The following is a 12,994-nucleotide window of genomic DNA, read 5'->3' on the forward strand; positions in this document are numbered from 1 at the left end:
CTAATCATCTGACTCCAGTTTTATCTGGATAACATTGAAATAGAGAGGTAAAAGCTAAAATTACAGTCCCCCTCATTGAATCTCAGTTTGCATTCATGACTCCTAAATTTGCAGCCTGTGGACCAGCAGTTTTCACCTTTACTCACGTCTGTCACTAGACAGCTCATTAAAGCGCAGGTCTCCAGGCCCCATCTGCAGAATTTCTGATTCAGGATGTCTGTGATGGGGCCTGAGCTTCTCCACATGTAATGGGCTCCCAGGTGACGCTGATCTGACAGCTTGGGGACCCTGCTTTGAGACCCAGCACCATAGATGACCCCACTAAGAGCCCTCATTACTATTTACTTGGAGTTTACGTAACTGGTCACCTGTGCCGTTTCTACGAAGTCAACCTGTACATCTCCTGGAAACCCAATTTGCCTTTTTCCCCTAGAACAATAGTTTTTATATTTGTTCAGCAACTTTTTACTGAACAGCAGCACAGACTTCTGTCCTAGACTAAGAAGCCTACTTCACATTTTAAGAATCGTCAATTCTGAGATTTTTCTTTGAGGATCTACTTTTTCAGTGTGGCCTCAACCCATACACGCACGGACCCCAGAAATCAAAAGTCAGCAGAAGAAAGCCATTAATAAGGGGAAGTCTGACTTTAATGAAAGTCAGTGCAAGCTGACATTTCTGCATGTCCTAAATATGATTGAGGACATTTCTATAATTCTTTAACAAGCAACATGTCCAGGAAGTGACCTAGAGGAGCCTCAGAGATCAGTGATGACCCCCTCGAGGGGTGGAATACCCACAGGCTTCTTGGAATTATTGTAAGAATAGCCCCCCAATGATCTTACCTGTTTTTATCTATGCATGTATTGTGTCTTACATATTCATAGCTTAGATTCCTGTAAGTTATGAAAAGACTTTGGAAGGTACTGGTTTCTTCTATAGCTTGGGACCCACGGGTGTTTCTCCTTTATCCACAGATCACCATCCACAGTGCCTGTTGAGAAAATACCTCACGACCTTTGTCTGTTCCCTCACCTGGACTCCACAGGTAAATCAGCTGCTTAGGATGCCCTGGGAGAAGGAAATGGCAACCCACTGCAGTGTTCTTGCCTGGAGAATCCCAGGGACGGCAGAGGCTGGTGGGCTGCCGTCTGTGGGGTCTCACAGAGTCGGACACGACTGAAGTGACTTAGCAGCAGCAGCAGGATGCCCTGACCCTTTTCAGTGCTTTGCTGTATGAGTGGAGGCATGGATATATTTTTAGGTCAATATGACAATACTCAACTTTGATATATTTTTAGGTCAGTATGAAAATACTCAACTTCGAGTCAACTGTCTTTTTTTACAGATACCTACTCCTTTAAAAATTTTTTTCTAGCTATATTCTTGGTGACTTTCCTTTTTTACTTCTTGGTCAGTAGCTAGAGACACTTCCCTTGGCATGAGAAGCTGGGTCCATGCGTCACTTAGAAATTACATGTCCAGCTAGAACTGTGTATCAGGAATAATCATGTTGGAAAAGATTTGGACATATTATTAGACATTTCTTTTTGGACATTTTATGCCAGTGACCCTTGCATTTTTACACTAGTGGTTAATCCTTAAGTCCCTGTGGGCTTTTGAATTGTTCCCTAAAACCTTGTTTGAGTGGCTGGTTGGGAATAATATGTTTTTTTAATGTATAAAGTCCTGTGTCTTACAGTAACTTTTAAAAACATAGATGTGAATTACCTTTGGATTACAAATATGATTATATACATGTTTGTACATTAAGTAATATATTTGATTAAGTATTCTATTTTCCAGCCTAAAGAAAAGTCTGCTTTGAACCCAAGATTAAAACTTGTGTACCATGGAAGAATCCTATTAGTCAAAGTTTTCTTTGCAGTAAAGAGAGCAGTTTTAAGAGTAGACTTACCAAGATTTTTTTTTCTAAAAAGCTGGGCAGAGTAATTCTACCCTCGAATTTCCATGTAAATACAGCTGTGGACTTTTTTTTATCTTTTGCCTTTTTTATAAAATTCAAGCTTCAGAATGGTTTTAAAAGAACCATGTCATCTTTCAGAGTGGGTAATTGTTGTTTTACTCCATCTTATACTTGGAAAAATAACGTATCTCCCCCCTCACCTATTGGTTTTCAGTTAAGGTCCTATGAGAACAAAGCTTCCTGGACTATCAAATCACCATCCCAAATGAATAACAAGGTTTTATAAATTGATTTTTTAATTAGGGTATAACTGCTTTACAGTGTTATTAGTTTCTTCTGTGCAATGAAATGAACCCTCTATATGTACACATACATCCCCTGCCTCCCTCTCCTCCTCCTCCCAGTCCCAGCCCTCGAGGTCATCACAGAGCACTGCGCAGAGCTCCCTGAGCTGCACAGCAGCTTTCTGCCAGCTCGCTGTTTTACACACAGCAGTGTGTTATGTTAATTTGTTGTTTCTCAGTCGCTAAGTCATGTCCAGCTTTTTGCAACCCCATGGACTGCAGCACATCAGGCTCTCCTGTCCTTCACTGTCTCCCAGAGTTTGCACAGATTCATGTCCACTAAGTCAAAGACGCCGTCTAACCATCTCATCCTCTGCCACCCACTTCTCCTTCTGCCCTCAGTCTTTCCGAGCATCAGTCTTTTCCAGTGAGTCAGCTCTTCGCATCAGGTGGCCAAAGTATTGGAGCTTCAGTATCAGTCCTTCCAATGGATATTCCGGGTTGATTTCCTTGAGGACTGATTTGTTTAATCTCCTTGCAGTCCGTGGGACTCTCGAGAGTCTTCTCTAGTACCGCATTTTGAAAGGATTAGTTCTTTGGCGCCCAGCCTTCTTTATATATATATCTGTCAGTCTTACTTTCTCAATAACAAGTTTTTACACACAAAGACCACTGTTAGTGCGGCTTGGCTTGGAGCAGCTGTGGGAGAGGGTGGATCTCAGCTGGTCCTGTGACCGCATCCCGTGTGTGTAGATGTCCAATGGGCTCCACTGATACCTTACCATTTAGTTGTTCTGCTTTTCCCTGTGGCACCTTGAGACACAACTAAATCGACACCTTGCCTGGTCGCTTTCTAAGCTGAAAGAGCAATGAGAGAAATGCATATTTAAGTCCCTGAGAGGGACATTTCACGTCCCTGGGGCTGGCAAAATGAGGAAGCCCTGCCGTATCTGGTGTTGGCCTGGTTGTGGGGCATGGTGAATGTATACACACTATAATATATAAAAGTACATAACTGACAAAACTCTGTAGAGCATGAGGAACTATATTCGGTTTTTGTACTAACTTTCAAGGAAAAGACTCTGAAAAAGAACATACATATATATATATGATTCCCCCGGGGCTCAGTGGTAAAGAATCTACCTGCCAATGCAGGAGACGTGGCTTTGATCCCCGGGTCGGGAAAATCCCGTGGAGAAGAAAATGGCATCACACGCCAATATTCTTGCTTAGAAAATCTCATGGACAGAGGAGTCTGGCAGACTACAGTCCACGGGTCACAAAGAGTCAGACACGACTTAGTGACTGATCAGCAGCGTCTGCTGTGTGTGTGTGGGTGACTGAATCTTTGTGCTGCACCCTGGAACTCACAGCCTGGGGGATGCGAAGTGCTCTTAACAGGGCACTCAAGGCCCCTCTGAGTAACTTTGCTGTGCGGCGGGTTACGCCATGGGTCTCGGAGCCTCGACCGTGTTTCTCTTCCGCACAGGAACAGTGAATGGGAAGTACTGCTGTCCTCAGCTTTTCATCAACCACCGGTGTTTCTCGGGCCCCTACCTCAACAAGGGCAGGATCGCCGAGCTGCCGCAGTCGGTGGGGCCAGGCAAATGCGTGCTGGTCCTTAAGGAGGTAAAGCTCGTCCACAGCCATGGACGGTGGGGACGTGGGGCGGTGGGCACAGTCCCTGAGGGAGTCATAGGGGTTTTGGGTCCATTCACGTGCCAAGCAGCCGCTTCCTCTCCATCCTGCGGTCTGAAGGCGGTCATCACAGATGGGAACAGTGTTCCAGCCTGGGAAGACTCTCTTCTATTGGAGAGAGGGGGCCACCCCTCCCTCCCCAAGTCAGCAGAAACACTCACTACATTTGAGTAAAATCTTTGGTGAATCATCACTTTTTTGTTTAAAAAGGTGACCTATCTTAAACCTTTGTATAGTCACGTTCCTGTTTCTGTGACAAAAAATCTTACCCAGAACATCACCTGCACCATGATGAGTGTGTTGTAATTTCTTGCGCACAGGGGGTCTGTTTATCCATCCATTTAGCCACTGAACAAACTCGCGTGAGCTGGGCTTTGTGTCAAGAACAGGGCCTGTGGGGTCGCGGAAGGGGGCCACCCTCTCTAGGGACCGGAAAAGCCATCTGAGCAGCCTGGAGCATCGGTGGGATCACAGGAAGGAACGCCTGAAGCACCTTGAACGTGCAGACCACAGGGCCGGGCCTGGAAAGTGCAGAAACCTGAGTCTAGAGAGTCCTGGGGCCTAGACCCCGTCCCCGGCACTTGGCCTGTGTTCTTATTTAGGCCTGCTTTTCTTTAGACCCATCACCTTCCTATTTTACATCCCCACATTACTGGAGGCCTGGCCCAGCCTGAGTGGCGAGTGGACCCCATTGAAGAGAAGTTGATAGTGAAAGGGAGATGGTGGCGGGGGAGGGCAGCCCCTCTCCAGGGCCTTAGGGAGGTCGCGTGGGAGGTGAGCTCCAGCTGTGTAAGTTGACACAGACTGTAGATCCTGCAGATGTTAGACTTGGTCAGAGAAGAAACCAAGCCCAGCTTGCACACGGGAATTCCTGTCACAGTGTAAAATAAGGCCTCTGGACCAGGAATGGGCTCCCAAGTCCCCCAGCAGTTTCAGCCCATGAGGTCATCCTTGCCACAGCCTGTCCCCTGCCTGTGTTTGTGCTGACTTTGTTGCCAACGATCAGAATGGAACGGGGGACTGACACACACCTGGTACTTGTTTCAAGTCCCTGTGAGACCGTGTCACACCCATGGGGTTGTCAGGTCCGTGGCCACCTGGGGGCCCTGTTAACAAACATGGTGACCACAGGGCCAGTCTCTCTCTGATGCTTGACTAGTTTTCTTTGCTACATACTTGGTCAACAGTAGTTAGCCCTGATCGATTCTCTGAGAGGTGCCAGCAGCTAAGTTTAAAAGCCAGGCCAGAGCAGTGTTTTGATGACAGAACTAGTTTTTTGCTGATGTTCAGAAAATGCATGAGGCAGGAAAGAGAGAAAAAAAAGAAGCAAGCGCTTTAGTTCTATGAGTGCAAGAAAAGTGTGAGTCTGCCAAGCCAGTCTTTATGCTAATAGTCCTGCCCTGGACCTGTGTTTGGTTTCAGGTTGCATTTCACTTACAGAGAATGAGATCATTGGAGCAAAGACAGAGCATGTTTGCTTTATCGGGCCATCAGGGGTGTTCACAGTTAACGGTTTCTCTGATTTTGGAAAATGTAGACTGATGGCTGTTTTCCCCCTGCTGCTTCTAGAGGTAGATGAGGTCTGTGCCCGTGGACACCACGCTGGCATTTGTTGAGGAGGGGTGTGGTCTTGAGCTCTGAGAGGGCGGTGGACTGGAGGCTTTTGATCTCCCTCAGTCTGCATCTGTGGACTTAGTAGCTCTCTAGCCTCGGGAAGTGCAGAAGTCGGTGTAGGGACTGGACGGTCCATGTATGTTTCTTTTTGCCCATCTACACCTTCCAAGGCTTTTTTGATCAGTTTTTGCACACTTAGCAGCTACTGCCACGTCAGATCGTCTCCTAGCTGTGGGAACCAAGGAGAGAATGAAACATCATACTTCCATCCATCTGTCTATTTAGACAGGTTCAAAGCAATTCAGGAGTCGTAAGCACGTGTTGGTGGGCGCTGTGCTGGAAGCTAGGGGTGGGGGTCACGGTGAGCAGGAGCTGTGCCCCTGGGGTGAGTTGACTCCCTCCTTCCCATGGCCTCAGAGCAAGGACTTAGGCATTTCAGGTTATACTGGAAAGAGGAAACGTCTTGCCTATGTGGTACCTGGTTAAGTCAGTCAACAAAGTCAGAGATGTAGACATGCCTCTGGACAATATTCTCTGGATTTTATACTGAACACTGACCATTGAGAACTGTGTATCAAGCGTGTGGGTGGTGGAAACTATAGCCCATATGTAATGTGTGATGCAGGAATTAAGTAGACAGTGTCGAGGAAGGTCGGGAAAAATGTAATTTTTTCTTGTTAAGGTTTTTTATAAAGAAGGTAAGATACCTTTGTTGAATTTTCTCATTGTACCATAGGGTAGGATTTTGTAGGAAAGAAAATCAGTGGTAAGTGCTACCTCCTGAGCTTCCCTCTGTTGACATAGATTTCATGGTACCAAACAAGTTTTTGGCGTGAATCAATCATTCATTAATTTTTACGTGTGCAGAATAAGTTAATTTCAGTGCGCATCTTGAAATTCATTGAGGAAATCCCCCAAATTGTTTATTGAGCACCTGCTGTTGCCAGGCATGGTTCTAGCTACGATGAATAAAGCAACGAACAAAATGAAGCCCCTGATTTCATTGAAAATCCTGATTTCTCGAGGACTGGGTTCTAGAGAAAGTGATGGTAAACAAATCAACATGTTTTGGATGCAGGGAGGGTTTCCTAGTGACCTGGATATGGACTGTGAGGGTAACAGAATTCATGGAGGCCTTCACAGTAAGGACAGGGAGCTGTGGGACAGGGTGAATCTGTCTCATTTGGGCAAGTGAACGTTTGCCTCTTGTGCAGCCAGCTGGAGATGGGTGTGAGAGTTCAGTACACATTTGGTGACCATGGGTTTGCCGGCGTGTGGACCGTGTTTGCAGCCAGGTGCACTGTGGGGTGCATACAGGTGGAGGAGGTCAGTCCAGCGGTTGTACCCTGAGGTCACTGTCATTTGGGGGGGCACAGAAGGATCAGGAGAGCCTAGGGTCCTGACGGTAGGGGTAGAAAGTGTCTGCAGAGGAGGCCGTGCCACCAGCTGCTGACGGGGTGGAATAGGACAAGGCTGAGAAGGACTCCTTCTTGGCAGAGCTGGCATCTCAGGCCATCTTGGTGAGACCTGTTTCCGGGAAGCCCCATTGCATCGTGTCCTTGAGGAGCTGCAGGAGAGAGAGAGGAGTCTATGGATGTGGGCAGCTCTTGAGGGTTTTACCTTCAGTGGAGACAGATGTGAGCTGAGGGACTGAGGATGGGAGATGGAGGGAAAGTAGTTTCCTCCTCTGAGTCGGGAGGCTGAAGCCCAGTGCACACAGAGGGTGACAGTCAGGGGACAGGAAGCGGATGGTGAGGTGGGAGGGGACGGTGTCCGGTGGGCTCGGGCCACTGTCACAGGGCACCACGGGCTGGACCAGGCAGCTCAGGACGCAGACGTGGATGCTCACGGGTCTGAGACTCCAGGTCCTCCGTCGGGGGCCAGCCCGGCAGCTGGGTGAGGACTCACTTCCCGGTTTGCACGCAGCCGCCTTCTTGCTGTGTCCCCGAATGCCTGAGAGGGAGGGAAAGCTCCCATCACAGCTCCGTCCAGCTGTACAAAGCTACTGCTTCTTTGTGATAATAAATACACACCTCACAAACCCTAAGAAATCCAGTGAGACGTTGCTGCAGCACCAGTTTCCTCTTGGAGTCACTCAGACCAGTCTCAGGGCAGTTTATTGGGAATAGGGTTCTCGGCTTCACAGCGAACACCCTGTCAGCTGTTTGGGGACAAGTTGTGTGCTCCCTTTTGTGGTCAAGAGCACAGTGACGTGAATTCTGATGCTTTGCAAGGCTCAGTAATCCAGTCTAACTTGGGTCGTCATAACAGCTGTCGACTTCATTATTTTCATGGAGAGAACTCTAATGCCCCACAGTGTCAGGTACCCACAAATTATTCCGCTCACAATTCCAAGGTTTCGTGGAGAGCTTGTTGAATTTAGAGACATATGACGTGACATCGGGAGAAGCCATAGGAAAAATTATTCAATATTGCATGCTGTTTACGATTTAATTGCAGGCCGTTTCCACTCTGAATTGAAGTCTGGAGGGCATTTGCTTTTCACAGTCACAAAGTGCATTTTGATGTACAAATAAGCTGTAGCTCCGGGGCTGTCTCAGAGAAGCACAGTGACAAGACTGGGGTGAAGTTTTATTGTCTGTTGATAAACACTTGGGGTGTGATTTCAGCCAGTGCCAATCGGATTTATTTTTAAACTCAGTTTCTGTAAATTGTACTGACAATAAATAATAAAACCAGATGATTATTCTAATAGGGAAAACATAAACACACCAGAACATAAACTGCTTGTACTGCTGTGTTCTGGCTGTTGAGTGCTTGGCGGAGCTGTTTCTTGGTGGGGCTTTACAGGCGCCTTGGAACATAGCAAAATGCTGCCCAGAAGAGAAAAAGACACTCGCCAGGCTAACTGCTGAGAGTTAAGGATATTTTAAGATCAAATCCTCAGTGATGAGAAAGCTTTGTTTTTCAGAATTAAAGGAAGGTGCAGACCATGCCAGTTACATCCTGGAACACGCCAGGTACATGAAAACTGAGATTTGAAAAGTTCTGCAACATATCTTTCATCTGGGGGCTTCCCCAGTGGCTCAGCGGTAAAGAATCTGCCTGCATTGCAGGAACTGCAAGAGACTCGGGTTCAATTCCTGGGTTGGGAAGATCCCCTGGAGAAAGGCATGGCGACCCACTCCAGTATTCCTGCCTGGAGAATCCCATAGATGGAGGAGCCTGGTCAGCTACAGTCCATAGGGTCAAAAAGAGTCAGACATGACTGAAGCGACTTGCACGCGCGCACACACTGTGTCTTCTGTTTCCTTCTCATAGATAGTGTGCTGATCTCCACAGAATTGTAGGTGCTTCAGCAGTACAGCCAGTGTCCTCCCAACTCAGTGATTTTTCTCACTCTTGTAGTGGGTTTTTGCTCGAAACACAGCACGTGAACTCAGAGCCTGGCTCATTCCTCATCTGCTTGGGGAGGGACTTCGGGAACAGTGGCTCCATGTGCTGTCTCTGTGCTCTGGGCCCTGGCACAGCGCAGGTCTTCAGTGAGTGGGCATTTCATGGAACAAAGCCCCCAAGATCTCAGGGTTCCTTTATGTGCTGTGTTGTACCTTCACTTTTTTTTTTTTTTTGCGCTCTGTATCCCAATAGCGATGGCTCACGAGCATGCCTGGAGAAGGAAATGGCAAACCACTCCAGTATTCTTGCCTGGAGAATCCCAGGGATGGTGGAACCTGGTGGGGTGCCGTCTATGGGGTCGCACAGAGTCGAACGTGACTGAAGCGACTTAGCAGCAGCAGCAGCAGCAGCTGGTTCTTGGGCGTATTGCAGTGGAGCTGGCCATATGCTTATTTTCTTGCACTTGGGACTTGGGAGTGAAGGGGTAGTTTGAGGAAGCTGTCAGATGACATTAGATACTCAGACTTCCTTTCGAAACCCTCCCATATCTGAGAATTATCCTAATGTTAAATATCCATAAGTTGGGTCAGCATTAGGTGAGTTTCAAATAATTTGTTAACCCTCCATGCAGATATTTGCTGCTGTTGCTGCTGAGTCGCTTCAGTCGTGTCCAACTCTGTGCGACCCCATAGACAGCAGCCCACCAGGCTCTAAAAGTGTGGGTGCAAATCTATCACCTCTGTCTTAGTGATTCCTTTTGAAATATATTTTTAAGAATAAGATGGAATTGTTAGTAAGCGATCGTACTGAAGGGGAATCTAGTTGAAGGATGATCAATGGGCCTTTGGAGGAAACAGTCCAGTTTTTCTGCAGTCTGGAAGGTTAGCGAGAGCTGACCACCCCCACCCTTCTTGCCCCCAGCGCCTCACACTCTCCCAGGCAGAGGCCTTGGATTTCACTGCCTTCCTGTCCCATTGATGGACATCGTTGGGGCCAGTCTGCAAAATATCGTCTCCGACTCCATCCAGCCTATCTGTGAACAGAGGTGCAGGGCAGACGCCCTGGAAGTGTCAGCGGGGTGCTTTCTCGTTTTAGCAGAAATGGATGCAGTTGAAGTTCATGGCCGTTCCCTGTTTTTCCCAACAGGTTCTTAGCATGCTCATCAACGCAGCTTACAAGCCTGGGAGGGTGTTACGGGAATTACAGCTGGTGGAAGACCCACACTGGAACTTTCAGGAGGAGACACTGAAGGCCAAGTAAGTGTCTTCAATTCTGGAAGATGAGGGTTCTCAGCTTTCTTTATCTGCCCCTTTGAAACTGGTCCTTCCTGTTTTTGGCATGGCCCAGAGAAGTGGAAGCAACAGAAGGAGTGTTGTTCTGCAGTTCTGGGTGCCCCACACAGATGTGCTGGCTACACGGAGTTTATTGTGTTAAACGTTCAGAATAAAAACGTGCTGATGGATTATTCAATCCAAAGGGAAACATTTATATAAAGAGAAGAGTTCTCTTAACATTATTATAAATTTTTCATCAACAGACCTTAATATCTGATACTGTAAAGTCCATGGCAGGTACAGATGTTCCTTATCCTTAGAGTTGAGAATTTTAAAAAACAGGAAGAACCAGTACCTCTGTTTGATTTTGGTTAAAACGCAGTGGGTGGACATATAGTTGGTCACTGACTTTATTTGGAAACAGGCTAATTGGAAAGGTGCTATTTTGCTTTGCTTTAAGTTTTTGGAACTCAAACTGATCACACTCACTGGCTTCCTATATGAGAACTTAATTCTTTAGGACATGGATAGAAAAAGACCCATTTCTCAAAAATAGCTTGATATCTAATAATTGCTTTGATGGTTTCAGAGGGCTTTTAATATTCACTTAATTCTTTTCCAATTCTTTTCCAATTTTCACCTGTCCACTTCCTGTATCACGGTATCCTAAGACTGCATTTTGCTGTAACATTTGGGAAATGATGCTGTTTTAAACAGTGAACTACTTTTCAATGGCTAGAGCATACCTAAGTCCTCTTTTTGAGAAAGTGAGAATTGAAGAATTCTGAAAAATTTCCATGGCAGACAGTGTTTTCTTCTGAAGTTGACATATATGAGGACTGAGTGCAGGTGTGGTGAAATCTGCAGTTATTTTGCATTTATTGTTAGTTATCCACTCAACCTTTCCTTGTGTCTTTTTTGAGCATCTCTGTAATTTTAGATACAATAAAAGTCATCTTAGGTCCAACAATACTCTGCAAAATCACAGAAGTTAAAGGGAATATATAATACATATAAATAAGGAGACTGTTGAGCTGTTGGAAGCATCATGTTGATAAAGGGTGACACCATATTTCACCCTTCCCTTCTTTTCCAAGGAATATTTAAATGAGCTTCACCTAACAGTTCAGTTCAGTTGCTATGAATCACAGCACACCAGGCCTCCCTGTCCATCACCAACTCCCGGAGTTCACTCAAACTCACTCAAACTCAAAATCATTGAGTCGGTGATGCCATCCAGCCATCTCATTCTCTGTCTTCCCCTTCTTCTCCTGCCCTCAATCCCTCCCAGCATCAGAGTCTTTTCCAATGAGTCAGCTCTTCACATGAGGTAGCCAAAGTATTGGAGTTTCAGCTTTAGCATCAGTCCTTCCAATGAACACCCAGGACTGATCTCCTTTAGAATGGACTGGTTGGATCTCCTTGCAGTCCAAGGGACTCTCAAGAGTCTTCTCCAGCACCACAGTTCAAAAGCATCAATCCTTCGGTGCTCAGTTTTCTTCACAGTCCAACTCTCACATCCACACATGACCACTGGAAAAACCATAGCCTTGACTAGATGGACCTTGGTTGGCAAAGTAATATCTCTGCTCTTTAATATGCTGTCTGGGTTGGTTATAACTTCCAAGGAGGAAGCGTCTTTTAATTTCATGGCTGCAATCAACATCTGCAGTGATTTTGGAGCCCAAAAAAATAAAGTCTGACATGGTTTCCACTGTTTCCCCATCTATTTCCCATGAAGTGATGGGACCAGATGCCATGATCTTAGTTTTCTGAATGTTGATCTTCAAGCCAACTTTTTCACTCTCCTCTTTCACTTTCATCAAGAGGCTCTTTAGTTCCTCTTCACTCTCTGCCATAAGGGTGGTGTCATCTGCTTATCTGAGGTTATTGATATTTCTCCCGGCAGTCTTGATTCCAGCTTGTGCTTCCTCCAGGCAAGCGTTCCTCATGATGTACTCTGCATATAAGTTAAATAAGCAGGGTGACAATATACAGCCTTGACGTACTCCTTTTCCTATTTGGAACCAGTCTGTTGTTCCATGTATAGTTCTGACTGTTGCTTCCTGATCTGCATATGGGTTTCTCAAGAGTCAGGTCAGGTGGTCTGGTGTTCCCATCTCTTTCAGAATGTTCCACAGTTTATTGTGATCCACACAGTCAAAGACTTTGGCATAGTCAATAAAGCAGAAATAGATGTTTTTCTGGAACTCTCTTGCTTTTTCTCTGATCCAGCGGATGTTGGCAATTTGATCTCTGGTTCCTCTGCCTTTTCTCAAACCTGCTTGAACATCTGGGAGTTCACGGTTCACGTATTGCTGAAGCCTGGCTTGGAGAATTTTGAGCATGACTTGACTAGCGTGTGAGATGAGTGCAATTGTGTGGTAGTTTGAGCATTCTTTGGCATTGCCTTTCTTTGGGATTGGAATGAAGACTGACCTCTTCCAGTCCTGTGGCCACTGCTGAGTTTTCCAAATTTGCTGGCATATTGAGTGCAGCACTTTCACAGCCCCCACTAAAACAAAACATGTTTTTTTTTAATCTGATAATCTTTATTTTTCTACTTTATTTAAGTTGGTGGTCCTTGGCATTGGAGAAAGAAATGGCAACCCACTCCAGTGTTCTTGCCTGGAGAATCCCAGGGACGGGGGAGCCTGGTGGGCTGCTGTCTATGGGGTCACACAGAGTCGGACGCTACTGAAGTGACTTAGCAGCAGCAGTAGCAGCAGCAGTAGCAGCAGCAGCCACAGTAAAACGTTTTCTTCCAAAGTCAGTTCTTACTGGTAGTGGTGGCAGGTAACCCGGGCAGGTATTTACACAGAAAACCCTTCTTATTTCTA

General features: G+C 46.2%; 1 protein-coding gene across 3 annotated transcripts in view; it reads left to right on the plus strand.

Moving 5' to 3' along the window:
* The window catches only part of SFMBT2 (Scm like with four mbt domains 2), a 179,396-nt gene that overhangs the window by 146,530 nt on the left and 19,872 nt on the right, over positions 1–12,994 (plus strand). For all 3 annotated transcript variants that reach the window (XM_055427190.2, XM_055427181.2, XM_055427219.2), the window contains 3 exons: positions 978–1,048; positions 3,701–3,840; positions 10,027–10,136. In XM_055427190.2, the coding sequence (XP_055283165.2) occupies positions 978–1,048; positions 3,701–3,840; positions 10,027–10,136 (321 nt within the window). The remainder of the gene's footprint in view (positions 1–977; positions 1,049–3,700; positions 3,841–10,026; positions 10,137–12,994) is intronic.

Source organism: Moschus berezovskii, chromosome 15, assembly GCF_049115385.1.
Source record: "Moschus berezovskii isolate FMDL1 chromosome 15, NW_MosBer_1.0, whole genome shotgun sequence".
Taxonomy (NCBI): Eukaryota; Metazoa; Chordata; class Mammalia; order Artiodactyla; family Moschidae; genus Moschus; species Moschus berezovskii.